Source organism: Castanea sativa, chromosome 6, assembly GCF_040712315.1.
Source record: "Castanea sativa cultivar Marrone di Chiusa Pesio chromosome 6, ASM4071231v1".
Taxonomy (NCBI): domain Eukaryota; kingdom Viridiplantae; phylum Streptophyta; class Magnoliopsida; order Fagales; family Fagaceae; genus Castanea; species Castanea sativa.
Window position 1 is genome coordinate 30,196,386 of NC_134018.1, and position 15,559 is coordinate 30,211,944.

Here is a 15,559-nt window from a genome sequence, read left to right on the forward strand (position 1 = left end):
ATTTTGATAAATTTTTTTTTTTTGATAAATACTTTTCAATCATTAATTGAATTTTTTTTAATTAAAAATTTTGAAGAAAAATTTAAAAAAAATTGAAAAATTAACCACATTTTATAACAAAAATTGATAAAAATTTATATAAAAAAAAAACCTTAATTAAATACACTTAAAAATTAGAGAACTGAAATAAATTTTAGTGAAATATAAAACTTAAGTTTTGCATTTTAGCCTATTTATTTATTTAATTCAATCACATCACAAGCACCAGCTATTTCTCGTGTAATGGGGTTGCAGGGCTCAATAATGCTGAACATTCATACAACAACAATCAAAGCAATCCGCAAACTCTCATCAACTCAGATGAACATCATCCACAAAAAAAAAAAAAAAAAAAAACACTTTGCGGGGGAGGGTTTTTTTTATAATAAAAAAAAAAATACAAACTTTCACCTGCACTTTATTCACCACCAAAAAAAATGCCTTCCATGCCCCCCAGCTTCTAGTCATCATGTTGATATCCAAACAACCTATCCCACTCCAAAGAACCGCAGGCGAAAAGGGGGGCAGGAGGTACACATGATAAATATCTCCTTAACATAAGCATCAAAATGGGATGTGACAAGAGAACAAAATAGGAGTCACTTCAACCAGATTGATCGTGTAATGGCTCTGTTGAAGTTGGAATTGGGCGTGGTGAAGAAGCAGCCTGTTCAGGTGAATCCTCTGGAGTCTTTGTATCTGAATTCTCATGTTCATTGTTTGTAGCATCATGTTTCTGGACCCAATCAGGAAATTTTGATGATTTAGAAGGGGAAGTCTCAGATGAGTGGGCTGTTGACAAGCTTCTCGGATAATTAAAAAGAGGTGAATCAAGCATAGAAAGAGTTGGGAGGCTCAAAGTATAACTATAAGGAGGTGCTACAACTGGGTGATCAAATTTGCAAGTTGGGCCATACTTGCAGAGTCCATACATACTATAGTATGAACATACAGCCTGCCCCTGCCAACAGCAAAACCAGGAGTCAGCCACTGATGGGGGAACAATAGAAAAGTAAAGAATTGATAGAAGCAACATTTACTGATTTATTTGAAAAACAATTGAAATTATTTGGATAATTAAAGTAACAGTAAACAAGTTACAAAAATATAGCGAAACTCTTTCTAATTCATGATATTCCCAATTAACCCAACAAAGACTGTTACACAGACCAATATGCATGTCACCTTGTACTATATAGATGAAAACTTACAGGTCTCAAGGGAAGGCCAGGCTGGGTTGCAATTGATTGTGCAATTCTTTCCTTTGGGTGATGGAACTTGCAATCAGATCCATATTTGCAAGTCCCATTGTTCATAAAATATCGACACTCCGGTTGGTCAGGCCTCTCAGGGAGAATCAGAGCAGGTGTCGATGACAAATGCACCTGCCCACTGGAACCCGACTCGCCAAGATTTTTGGAGTTGTATACAAAGCTGGAACCAAGAACACTAGCAGAACTGGTAGGAGACATAGGGCTCATGTTTCCCTGAGTAATGAAAATGAAAGCATGATCAAAAATAAAAACGAATAGAGAATTTCAATTCAACTCAAAACCTTCTCCATCCCATCTAGACGCCATCAAAAGAGGCAATATGAGATAGGACAATCTAAGAACATAAAAAAAGCTCAACTTAAAGGAGTTTGTGTTTGTACATGTATAGGTATGTTATTTAAGTCATGATTTTCTTTTTCTTTCTTTCTTTTTTTTCTTTTTTTTTTTTTTTTTTTTTGGTTTTGGCTATGGCACCCTAATGTAGGATATGACAATGTCAACTTACAACTTTCTTTATACTTTTTGGTTACCTCACAATAACTTTACAAATAAAAATCACAATATGCATTTGTTATCCATTACACTTCAGTCCCATAAAGAACACCTTATTGGTTTCAACTTTCAACACCACCACAATTTAGCTACGCAAGAAATGGATAACACTATAACGCATAATCACGTAGAGCGGGGGTCACGAGTCAGCCACCACATTTGGCAATTACACATGCACCTGATGAGTCTTGAACCCAAAAACAAACTCACCCTCCACCATGAGCCACATCTCATTGGCAACCACAACAGGAAAAATCATAGATCCAGTCTCCACATTCTAATGACAAAAGACTATCCTTGCACTGGTGTCAATTATGCTTGCTGATGATTTGAAACTATCCTTGCAGCACTGCTCTAAAAGGGCAGTAAGCTAAAATCACAGCACTATCGTTCCAAAATCACTAGAAGAACTATATGCAGACGTTAAAAATGGCCAATTCCAATACAACCAGGATCCTTTATTGCATACTGAACAATTTAAACTTTAACAATGCAAGGGTTTTTTAGAACCAAAAAATAAATAAATAAAATAACCGATTTGCTCAATTTAAGAGATTAGTACTGACCGTGTAACTGTTATAAGTGTTCCACCCTTGTGCAGATACGATGCCTTGAGAAGGGGAAAAAGGAACAGATGGGTAAGACTGCAGATCCTGCCAACGTGGGCTAGATACATATGGCATTCTTGGTAATGACCATGCAGGAAATCCACCTACATAAGGTAGACCTGATGAAGGTACAACTGTCGGGGCCATAGATCCAAAAGCAACATGTCCAGGTACTGGTAGAACAGGGCCAAGCGATGCAGGTTGCGGATGATGAAACTTGCATGCAACTCCAAACTTACATGATCCAGTTCGCATGTAATAAGGACATGATTTTTCTTCCTGGAAATAAATAAAAATAAAATAAGAATGTAACATAAAGCTTGTAGGCTTGTAGCCTATTCTTTACATTTATCACCAAAAAAAATGACAGAAAATTTCAGTAAAATCACAGGGTTAAGTAAGGACCTGACGCATTGGGAGACCTAAAATGTTGAATGAGACTGGTCCAGCACCACGCCTGTCCCTTGGATGATGATATTTACATGTTGATCCATATTTGCAGGTCCCTGTCTTCAGAAAATACTGCATCGCATTCCCGGAAGTGAGCAATCATATAATACCAATGTTAAAAATAAAGCATGACTTCCAACACAAATCCCAAAAAATTAGCATGATCAATGCAGGGGAATCCAAATCATTTTTCCAAATTGGAAATGCTAGATCACAGGTAGACTTCATTCTCCATATCTTAAAGAATTTCAAACAACTATGAAAAACTTCCAGCCAGATAAAGCATCACCTTTAATAGTCAAAATCAAATCATCTTCATTTGCATATTAGTATTACTATACTTGGTTTTGCAGACAAGTTGAACATCATTCAGATAGTATCCACCAAAAAGGACATATGTGTCAATGTAAGGATAAATATTCCACACTATACAGATAAATATGTTAAGTGAAAGTAAATTTCAATAACAGAATGAGTGTTTCCATTCTGAAATAATTGAGAGAAGGAAACATGTCTATAGCAGTGAAAAACCTATATGCACAAAAGCAATTGTAACTGCCCATAATAGATAAAATGATGGGAGAACACCAGGCAATAATCAGAATTCTTGTAGAGAAACCTCATCAAGAGGTTGCTGTCAGAAAGCATGGTGCTTTCCTTTATATTTAGTAGAGATTCTCACAACATTGTGTTTCCCAAAACTGTCTGCACTTAGAATAATTCATCCGTTAATCTTGCATATACAATATTTAAATTAAATAACGTTCTCTACATAAATGACTCAATTTAGATTGAATCAAAAGCATTTTTATCAGAAAATAAACAGATTAAAATCATACCCCACAGTCAGGCTGTCCAACTCTTTCTGGGAGTTCTCCACTGTACACAGCACCCTACACAATAATGTGATGGAGAGATAGGATCAGTTAAATTACCGTTTAAAAATCATGGTGGAAAACTAAAAAATCAGGGGAAAAAAAAAACAAAGATGGTCCTAGTGTGAAAGGCACAACCAAAACCATTTAATTTCTACGAGAATCAAATAAAACTAAACTTACTACATCTGAACTGAAAAGAATAAATGTTCTATTACCTGTGAAGCATAAGAAGGATGATTATAACGACAATTACTTCCATAACCACACAACCCAGTCCTCAAATAATATAGGCAGTTGGGTTCACCAGGTCGATCTGGATATGCAGCCGATTGGGCAGCACCACCACCCTCCTGATTATCATTAAGTTTCAACCGCCAGAATGCTTCTAAAATCATACCAAAAAATCATAGTCAAGATTGAATCCTTCAAAGCCGCAATCTGCATTTCCTCAATCACTAACTCTCCCCAAAAACAAAACCCACATGTCAACAAACATTTTTGGACCAAAAAAAGGCCACCCCAATAAAGTTCAGGAAACTTTCAACTTACAAATACGACGGTAACAACAAAAATAAAATCATTCAAGAAACTCACATTGCAACTTGTATTGCATCAGCTATTTAACTTCCTCAAAACCACAAACCGACATGTCATCATCAGCCATAGAAGGATAAGGCCAGCGAACTAATTTCAAACAATCTCTATAGATTTCGAACTTAAGAATACATATATTTAACCATTGATCACAACAAAAACAAGATACTTCCACAGCCTCAACATTGATTTCAACCACATATGTTCATTAAACTCAAAATCCACAACCCGTTAAACAAGGCAAAATACCACTTAATTCATTATAAGCAAAAACAAAAACCAGAATCTTCTAAACCTCAATATGCATTGTACCATGGATCAAACTTCATCAAGACAAAAACCCCCCCCACTTAATACAGAACACACACCCATCTCATACTTAAAACCATAAATACGAAAAAGAAAAGTTGACAACAGTTAAAACAAAACCACCATGATCAAACACCAAACACCAAAAACCATAAAAACATATTCCTTAAAACAAAACTATAATCAGATCTCCGTACACCTCAAAGGGTGCACGAAAATTCAGTCCTACCTTCAATGTTGTTTGCAGATTGATTAGGCATAGCATTCTTCTGAACCTGCCGGTTATCTGGCATCGGTAGCACAGAAGTTGTGTGAACCCCACTTTCCAGACTTCTTTTCCAATCAAACCCAGAAAAAATCTTCAATCTTTCACATAAATCAGAGACCCTCAAATCACTCAGATAAAAGAAAACCAACCAAAAAAAACAAAAAAATTGGAAAAATCACATAAAGGTTGTGAATTTAAGAGTATATTGGTGACCAAACGCTGTGAAAATTGAAAGGAATAAAAGATACCCAAAAAAATTAAGTTGTTGAAAATTATATGAGAGTAGTGTAAAAAAAAAAAAAAAAAAAAAAAGCAGAGAGAATCACAGTGAAGAATCAATGAGAGAAATGTGAGAACTATATTCCAATTCTCTTGTATTTTCTATTTTTCCTTTTCCTTTTACAGTTTGGAAATTTCTTGGATCTTTGAATGCGAAACCCGTAAAACCAAAATTGAAAAACAAATATAAATATATATTTTTAATATATTAAAGTAAGTTTCCGCTCGTGTACGAATAATAAATTTCATTTGTGTTATCAAAATAAATAAATTAATTTTCATTTGTGGTGATGAAATTATTATTTTGCCCACTTCATAGTCCTGGCGGTTTGTAAACGTGGTCATTATATGTGACCTCTTAATTTATTATTGTAGTAATTTCCAATTTTGTCCATTAAGGTTTTAAACTTATTATAAACTGCCCTTTCCACTATTCATTTTCATAATTACACTCTTTTGGGCAATAATGAAACAGAAAAAAAATTTTAAACTGTTAATAAATTATATATTTTACCTAGGCAACTAATTTCAATTTTTATAATTTTTTTTTCAATTTTCTAATACTCACTCTCTTAATCTGAGTGAAGCTTTCTTTATTTTGAGTTTTCTCTTTATACCATTTCTATTTAGTTGCAGCCAAATTAATTTTTAAACAAATCATAAGAGAAATGCAGCTTTAATTAATAAACTTTTGGCTTTTCTTGCCCTATTATTATCCAGATTATAAATTTAGTAATGGAGATAGACATATACTTCAAATGGAAAGGATTTTATATTTTTGAAACTTTAATTGATAAAATAAAATTATGGGACTGACTATAACATATTGTATTAAATTTAGACCTTTTTATGTAATTCTATTTTTCTTTTTTGTTTGTAGTATATCAATTAAAAGCCAAAAAGAATATGGTGAAAAAAAATTTTAGCTTTACTTTTGTTTTGAAGTTGGGTGGGATGTTTCACGCTTGGATGATTGCTTTTATTGGGTTACTTTATTTTTGTTATTTTTGTTACGTAATTCAAACTAATATAAAATTATGGCATAAATTAAGAGTCTTGTAATTCAATTAGTTAGTATTTTAATTGCAGATATTTAGAGTTCAAATCCATCGTCTTAACTATTAAATTATAGAATAAAATAAAATCACAGTATAAAAATGGTAGTTTATAAATAAGATAAAATAAATATATTTGATTTAAAAAAAATTGAGAATGTATTTGATTTTAAATTTGATATTAGGAAATTATATATATATATATATATATTAATTTATTGACCATACTTAGTAGATAACTTCTTTCAATCTCTACTACCAATAAAATAAAAACTTTTTTCACTCTTTAAATTATCGTCCGTTTAGAAACAGCTTATTTAGCTGAAACTGAAAACTTTTTTTGTGAAAGTACCATAGATAAAGTTAAAAACTAGCTAAAATAGTTTAATGAGACTCGTGAATAGTATCAAAAAGTAAAATAGGACTCAAAAGTAGTAGCAAATATTAGGGGTGGTAAAATCTGACACAACCTGCATACTCAACATAACTAACCCGTTTATAAATAGGTCATGGGTTGAGGCTAAATGGATTCAGGTCATATTCAAGTTGACACGGCAAACCCATTTAATAAACGGGTCATATTTCTGTTCAACATGTGAACTCGTCTGACCCGTTTGACTCATTAGCTTATAAAATTATTAGTTATTTTGATATTATTGCTTAATTAATAATTGTTTTTATATGTTTATTACTATATTTATAGTTGTAATTGTATTTTAATTTTAAATATATGAAAATTGATACAAATTATATATGTTTGATATGACTTATTAATCAAATAGATTATTAAATAGGTCATTTGTATTGAACTTTACATGACTTGTTAATTAAACAAGTTAAACGTGTCGGGTCGAGTCGAGCTGTTTAATAAACAGGTCGTATTCGGGTTGAGGATTCCTGACACGTTTACTAAACATGTCAAGTTCAAGTCAACCCATATAACTGAATACTCATAACTCGACACGACACGAACTCGACCCGTGAACACGAATTGCTAACTCTAGCAAAAATAAGTTAAATAATTAACAAAAAAAAAAACTATATTTTTCAGCCAATGTCAAACACAACCTTATGATTAAAATCGATGATAATTGATAAAAGATTAAACCTATTAAATCAACTAATAAGATATTTTTCATTAAAAAAAAAACTAATAAAATATTTTAAAATAAAGAGCATGCGCACAAAGTCTGGTTTTCTTTTTTTTTTGGGAGAAAAAGTTTTCATGTGTTGACTTTAATGAATTGCAAAAAAGCACGTCAATATTTGGCCGTTGATTTTGTTTTAACATATTGTTGGATGCTTCTACCGTTGATTTTGTTTTAATATATATTTGGATGCTTCTACAGTTACTTTTGTTGGCTTGGATATATTTGTAAGTCACTTCATAGCAATATTATAAAATTATTATAAAATTATTTGCATAGCAAATTAGCAATCATTAGACACAAAAATAAATAAATAAAAATTATACAGTTTTATATATTCGGATTATTTTTTAGGCTTGAGGTATTTTTTGAGGAAAAAGGTATTACTCTAAAGTATCATTTCAATTTTCAAAGTTAAAAAAAAAAAAAAAAAAAAAAAAAAAAAAAAAAACCATATTTAAAAAAAAAAAAACAAGATACTATTCTAATAATGACCGTCAAAGTGCGTGAAGGTGAAGGTCGGTGGTGAGACTTGGGGGTTTGGACATAAATTCATAGTGGACCCATATAAAGTTTTTTTGTCTATATTGACGATACAAATCCTTATGATTAACTATCTTTACGCTATATGAGTTGTGAAGGGCATTTATGTCTTGTCGACTTTTTTTTTTTACAAAAAATATATACTGATAATAATATATATCTCTTGGATGCGTTTTAAAAATGGAGAGAAATGTGAAAAATCGTCGCCGTCAAGGCGCGCGAAAGTGGTTTTGGCATGTGAATGGGGGATGTGGTGGTGACATTTGGACCATTGGATGTGAATTTATTTTCTGGACTTTTTGGGACCCACAGTGAAGAAAACTATGCTGTCTCTCTCGGACTCCCACCCTCGCTGCGCTACTGGGACCCACACCAAGACAATGGTTCTCTCTAGGTCATGATGAAACGACTCCGTTTATGCATCTATTATATAAGAGACAGTCAATTTCTTTAAATAAAATATATATATACATTAGGACAGTCAGTGATACTGATAGACTGATTGGTAAAAATTGATGGTAAGTAAGCACAGCCGGGGATCGGGAAAAACTTGTTAAATTAATTGTCGTGAACCTTTTTTTTTTTTTTTTATAGTATTGTTCATTACAAAAATCTCCTTCTAGCTTTTCCTTTCCAAAATTGCAGAACACTCAAATTCTCAATACAAATTGGCTGATTACTTTTATTTCATTAATTGTCAAGGATTTTATAGTTAAATTGGCTCCTCTCCATGTAAAGGTGTGCATGAGTCAGGATGGATTGGATTGAGGAGATTTTTCGACCTAACTCACATAGATCAGGTTGGGTCTGGTTGAACAATTATTTTATTTTATTACTATTATTAGTTGATATATAAAATATAAATGAACTAATATTCCAACTCAATTATAAACAAAATATATCCAATTGAGTTGATAAACAAATTATACATGAACTAGTATCATAACTCAGTTATAAACAAATAGGAGTAGAGTGGGGAGAGTGGGAGTGGGAGGCGGCAGAGAGAGAAATAAGATTGTTAAGTTTGCAAGGTAATTGAGTTTTATATAGGAAGAGCTGAACAGGGGAAAATTAAATAAAAAAATAATTAATTATATAATATATTTTTAAATATATACTAAATATTTATAATTAATTTTTTTTTTTATACAGAATAAAATTCTATTCTAACCTAATCTAAGTGTATATGTGTATGAAGCTCCCTCCTGGAGACTTGAACCCCGGCCTTTGCTCTCCACACCCCACAAGCACTTATAATTTAAATTTTAAATATATAGGTAAGTCGGGTTGGGTTAAGTAGGTTTGTGATTGTTATAACCCAAACCTAACCTGGCCCACTATTAAAAAAAAATTGCATAACCCACTCCAAACTAATTTAGAAAAATGTTAAAGTTATTACAAATTTCACTAAAAAATAAACCTAACCAAACTAATAATGAATGTGACTGACCATTTCAAAAAGATAATAAATTACTGTTTTATTGACTTTATGATTTGTGACACATCTTATTGAATACTTTTTTTTTTTTTTTATAAATAGTTTCAACTTATAACTTCCACTCTTGATGAATGTTTTTTTTATATTTATTATCAAATATCTTATTTGAGGATGAAACACTTTGTCAGTTGAACTAACTAGAATTCACAAATACCTTAATTGCCATAAGTATAATCTTGGAGGGGAACACTTTTTTTTTTTTTTTTGAAATATGGTTAGTTTTACCGATGATGTGTCTATGAAAATAAATACTATTATTCGTTGGATTTTAAATTAGATCTCTTGTAAATAGTATGTCTAATCTATTACTAAATATATTACTAAATATATACATATTATAATTGATTATAAAAAGGATGTGTGTTCATAAGTGATAAGAATAAAATACGTAAGTAATTTTTTTCCTATTTATAGAAAGTGCCTTTTGGTTTAGTAGCACTAAGTTTAGATTCACTCCATCAGTCTCTTTATAAATTGAGCTTGACTTTATTGTTTAGTCAAATTTTAAAAAAATAATAAATAAATAAACGCTTTTCTCTTAAGATATTTTATAAGGAAATGAAAAACACTTACTTTGAGATTATTGGGAAATGGGGGCCCTTTTTGCTCAATAATATTGTTTGGAAAACAATTTGACTGACCCTTCCTTTGTTTCAATAGAAAACATTATATGAAGATAGGTTTTTTGTATTTTCTTGTGTTTGCTAGTATAAAAAAGTGAATCAAATGAAAATTATATCTTAAATTCCCCTATTTAGCTTGATATGAGATAAAATTGTTTTCTACTTAAATTTTCTGGAAAACAATTTTATCTCGCGTGAAACTAAATAAGAAAAATAACTTTATCTTATAAGAAGTTAAATAAGAGAAGTCAAGGGATAGTTTTTCAATTCATTTTAAGATCACTACCAAACATAGGAAAATGAGGCAATTTTTCTAGAAAATGATTTTTAGTGAATGATTCATTTTACAGAAAATATTAATGCCGAAGCAAACAAAATGTAAATAGCTCTATTCTTCAAGATGCAGGTTTCATGCCTTCATCAATTGACGTGGTTGTGGTTGAATTAGCATTTTAACAAAAGGAAAAAAAAAAAAAACAATTATTGACTTCAATTCCATCTGACTTTACCAAATTTCTGAGAATCACAAATCACATTTTGAATCTTCTCTCTCTCTCTCTCTCTCTCTCTCTCTCTCTCTCTCTCTCTCTCTCTCTCTCTCTCTCTCCCTTAAAAAAAAAAAAAAAAAAAAAACCACACCAATGAAGTTTGCAATGACTTTAAATTACCCACATTGGCAACAACTATCACCGAATTTCATCTCTTCAACAGTTGAGATTCATTCAAAACTCGGCTTTTTAAAAATCAATATCCAAGTGGATTATTATTATTTTTTAAAATCACATCAAGTTATCAATCATACCTCTTGAAAAACCGAGTTTAAAAAAAATACCATTTTTTGATATAAATTTAAAATGAGATCATCATATTTCTCTTTGATAATAAGAATTAAGAAAGTTAGTTAAAACTTAACTAAAAACAATTTGAGAATTACAATACTTTTTTTTTATTTTTTTATTTTTTTATTTAGAGACGGTCAGTTGAGAATTACAATACTCAAATGATCAATCAAAAGAAAGTGGATCAAGGGTCAACGTTACATTATGAAACAAAAAGGTCACAGTTGATTACAACCCAATTTCAACGCAGCCTCAATGACAAAGTGAAGGCAAAAATTCTAAGACTATATTAAAAAAAATTATAATTCTTGCTATAATGGACTATATGTCAGATTATGAGTGGCGGAAAAAAAAAGTAATTGATTTATGTAAAAATGATAAAAAATTAATTATATCTTTTACATATAAAATAATTATATTAAAATTTGTGATATTTGATATGTTACTAAAATTAAAATTAGTGTCAAAGAAAATTTTGATGTATGGGCCAGCTCCAACAAAAGAGCAAAATTGTATAATAATGAATTTAGGTCAAGAAATCTATTTATTAAATTTTATAATTACAAAAAATCAAAAGGCTAAACTCGTCCAATCTGGATAATTTTGCCGGAAGAAATTTCTTGCTCTCTGCTGAGCTCATGAAGGAAATTAAAGTGGGTCCCAAAAAAGCGATTATCAAAGTGTCAGCCAATAGGGTAGGGTACAAAAAGTCCAGCATTTTTCTCTGTCTCACCCTTCGTTTTCACACTGGGAAGCCAATATCTACGGTGAAAGAAAGAGCAGCAAAAGTAGGTGAGGTAATCCAATCAAAATCTGCCACCTATCGTCATAGTTACCGGGAACATCTTTGTGCCCAAGTAATGAGCTCTTATTGGCTGAAAAAATAAGGTTAAAAGCAGGTGAATTTTAGTAATTGGGCGTGTTGAGCACACAATGACATAGCATAGGGCAAACAAACACGTCAACGTATTTTCTGGTCAGAATTCTGGCAATTTGACCACTTATTTATTTGGCTTGAGTCTTCATTCAACAAACATCGACTTCTTCTTTTTATGTGCCAAGCCATTACAACCGACCCATTCAAGAATCCATGACTTATTGAACAAATCAGTCCTCCACTGATTTACAAAGCTTTAAATAATTATAATAGTAATAGCGTGGGTCTCCATATCTCATGAGGCTTTGGGAGGAATCTTTATATCAACGGCCAACCCATCTTAATTTTAAAATATTCGGTTATGCATTAATTATTTATTTTGAATTTTTCTTTTTATAAAAAATTGAAAAACTATTAAAAAAGTTATTAGCTTCTTTATTTTTTCATAATTTTTTTAAAAATTGTTTACTAATATATGTCCTAAATGTACACGTTAACAAAACCCAATTTTAAAAGCCAATTGTTTTATTTTTTATTTTTATTTTTATGTTTTTCTAATTTTTTTTTACTTTTTCAAATACGTAGTAGTAATATTTTATTTAGATAAATACACACTGGTATTTTACTTTATGATCTTCATCCCCCCACCCTTTTCCTCTCTTTTTTCTTCAAATTTGCGTAAATAAACTGTCTATCTGTCACAATTTCGATCAAGTAAAATGCATCTCGTTTAAACTAAAATGCCTTTGCTCAAGTGAACTTTTCAGTGCTTGTTCAAAAAATCAATTGGAGAGTTTAGAGGTTTAACTTAATGTAACTTACTTGAGCGAATCTCATTTCTTCTTAGATCATCATTTTTCATTCTTCAACTTTTAATAGTAGAATCTACTCACATATTACAACCCACGTACATATACTTATCTATATAACAACCATCTACTAGATTGTAATATCCATATCCATATTTAATTTATGTTGATACTTTGTCATGCTTAAAAGAAGATGTCATTCAACTTAAACCCCATTTTAGTGTAGTCATCTCAAAATCAAAACTTCATGAAATTAACGGTGGCTAAGCTTAAACCAAAACTGCATGTCTTGGAGCAAAAAAAAAACACACACACACACAAATCATCATTTACATCATAAATTCACAACTTGTTTGCACTATTATGGCATTATGCTACTCCCTAAATCAATGAGCATTTACAAGTGAGAAGCCCGACTCTTGTTTAAAAGTAGCATTACCTTTATGCTTATATTAGTCTCATCGCACGCGTGTATGGGGTGCTTTTTTATTTTTTGGGTTTAATGTTATAATTTTTTATTCATTTCTATTTGAAGTTTACACATTTGTTAATTAATATTACACGTTTGCGAACGATTGGTACAACAAAAAATGTCACGAGGCTAGCCACAAAAAATGAACACATTTACACACAAACATATGATTTCGATGCAATTTTGGTATTGATTTTTGTAACTAGCCTCATGATACTTATAGTTGTATCACCATTCACAAATGTGTAATATTAATGGAGAAACATGTAAACTTCAAACGAAGATAAATAGAAAATATATAATATTAAACCCAAAAAATAAAAAAGAGCCTCATGTATGCATGAAGCGTGTGCGATAAGGCTAATATACATATATTAGTGTAGTTCTAAATTATTGAAACTGTTTTTATTTCAATTAAAACATGTGGTGTTTCAACGAGGATATGTGATAGTGAATAATTTTAAGGAATATAGAAGAGAAGTTATAGTACTGGTTTTATAGTAGGAGTGTTTTTTTTTTCAAATTCAAAATAAAGAAAAGAAGATATGAGAAGGTAAAACAAAAAGGTGATATTAGGGATTAAGATAAATGAAAATTCAACAACAAAAATACAACAGTTTAAGGAAACTGGAAATTTAGACATATATAAAAAAAGTCTTGATAAAGTTTTTAAAAAAAAATGTTAGAACGTGGTCTTGACTTTTGGGGGAAATATACAAAGTGGATTGAGAAATTTTTATTTTTTATTCTTAATTTTGGATAAATTTGTTTTGAAAATATGGATTAGTAGGAGAGTGTCCAATTTTGTAGGTATTTTAAATAGAGTTAGAGATTTATTTTTACCAAATTGTCCTCAAATTTTGTCCTTGTTAAACGTAAGGTCTAAGGGTGATTCTTAATCACATAAAAAATTCAATCTAAAGAGGAGAATCTTGTTATAAATAGTATAAATAAGTGAAAGTTATATCCTTGTTACATGGACATTTCACTATAAATTGAACTTAATTGAGAGTAAAAACTCATTCTCTACAAGCGTAATAAACAATATTGTTTCCCCTACCTTGTCAGCAATCTGTAAGGTTGATTACCCATATGTTCTTCTTTTTTCTCTTAATGAATTGCAGGTTATCAAAAAACAACTTCACTTAAAAAAATTTAGTGCTAAATTAGTCACTTATCAACAACTTGTTATTACCCTTCAAACCTCTTAAGATTGGATCTATTCAAGACTGGGTCCCACTATTGATAATTAAATTCAAACAATATTAGCCTCATTCCAATGGATATTATTTTTACCGAATTCTCAAGATAAACCTCTGGAAAATTGCATATAAAGGTATTACTAAACTTTACATAGAAAATGGATATAATCTATCAACTATCACATTTTTTTTTTATACAAGATAAAATTTCCACTCTAACCTAATCTAAGTGTATATGTGTGTGAAGCTCCCTTTTGGAGATTTGAACTCATTTCTAAAAAAAAACTTGAACTCCAGCCCTTACTCCACACACCCCATAAACATTTATACTTGTGGAGTGACTACCATACTAAGGGTGCACGGTAACTATCACATGTTTTACATGCTCATGTTTTGAACTTATATGTCTAGGTGATGTTACGACGATGTTAAGACTTAAAAATTTATATTATTTAGTTTGATTATTTTGAATTTATAATTTAGTGTGGTCAACAGACTCAACAGGCAACAAAGCTTACACTCATTCATTTGTGTATCACAAAATTAGTGTGACCTCAAAAACAATATGCAGGAATTAACTAATAGAGAAATATGCAGTTCAAATGGACAAATCGGACCCAAAGCCAAGCTCCAGACCGGTACAAGTCCTTTGTAGTAAGGCCCCTATTACACAGTCTGTCACTCCCTTTTAATGTAATTTTTTTTAAAAATTAAATTATTCTTCCTCTGTGAGAGAGAATTCTTGCCACATTCTTTCCAGATCCTCATCCATCCTAAAGAGGGCAGTTGGAAGTTGGAAAAGTAAATTAAAAGCTCTTGGACTCAGAGGTTAAGTGTAGCAGTATTAGTTAGACAATACCAACAAGATCTTAATGTCTCCTTCACAGTTCACACTTGATTTTTTTGTACTTAACTTAAATTGTGATTCCTTCTAAAAATAAAAAATAAAAAAAACTTAGGTTGTGATTGGGATAAACATATATGGGGAAGTTTCTTTTACTATTTAGCTTATTTTTGCTACTATTTAAGAGATTTATTGCATTTTTTGGTACTATTCATTAGTCTCACTGTACTATTTCAACTAATTTTTAGCTTTATTTATAGTATTTTCAACAAGATCTTAATGTTTCCTTCACGATTTTTTTTTTACTTAACTTAGGTTGTGATTGGGATTTTACTTAACTTAGGTTGTGATTGGGATAAACATATATGGGGAAGTTTTTTTTTTTTTTTTACTATTTA

General features: G+C 30.8%; 1 protein-coding gene across 3 annotated transcripts; it reads right to left on the reverse strand.

The window, feature by feature from the left end:
* Positions 1 to 271: 271 nt before the first annotated feature.
* Positions 272 to 5,431, reverse strand: LOC142640505 (zinc finger CCCH domain-containing protein ZFN-like). Of its 3 annotated transcripts, none has more exons than XM_075814630.1 (7): positions 4,934 to 5,431; positions 4,017 to 4,186; positions 3,763 to 3,816; positions 2,879 to 2,995; positions 2,432 to 2,752; positions 1,251 to 1,526; positions 272 to 1,000 (listed from the first exon to the last, which is right to left on the reverse strand). In XM_075814630.1, exons 1-7 carry the CDS (start codon positions 4,995 to 4,997, stop codon positions 644 to 646), a joined length of 1,359 nt encoding a protein of 452 aa, XP_075670745.1. In that variant the 5' UTR covers positions 4,998 to 5,431; the 3' UTR covers positions 272 to 643. The 3 variants fall into 3 exon arrangements, with proteins under 3 accessions (XP_075670745.1, XP_075670746.1, XP_075670747.1); XM_075814631.1 differs by having other exon boundaries at positions 4,017 to 4,183; positions 4,934 to 5,411; XM_075814632.1 differs by lacking the exon at positions 4,934 to 5,431 and adding an exon at positions 4,396 to 4,429 and having other exon boundaries at positions 4,017 to 4,183.
* Between the last annotated feature and the right edge of the window lie 10,128 nt (positions 5,432 to 15,559).

Bases quoted from the DNA above. Each gene is read 5' to 3' on its own strand.
- LOC142640505 (XM_075814630.1), bottom strand. From the start codon at position 4,997: ATGCCAGATAACCGGCAGGTTCAGAAGAATGCTATGCCTAATCAATCT. The intron at 3,817-4,016 runs GTAATAGAACAT...ATTATTGTGTAG, and splicing joins ATCCTTCTTATGCTTCACAG to GGTGCTGTGTACAGTGGAGA. The intron at 1,001-1,250 runs GTAAGTTTTCAT...TGCTGTTGGCAG, and splicing joins CTGGCCTTCCCTTGAGACCT to GGGCAGGCTGTATGTTCATA.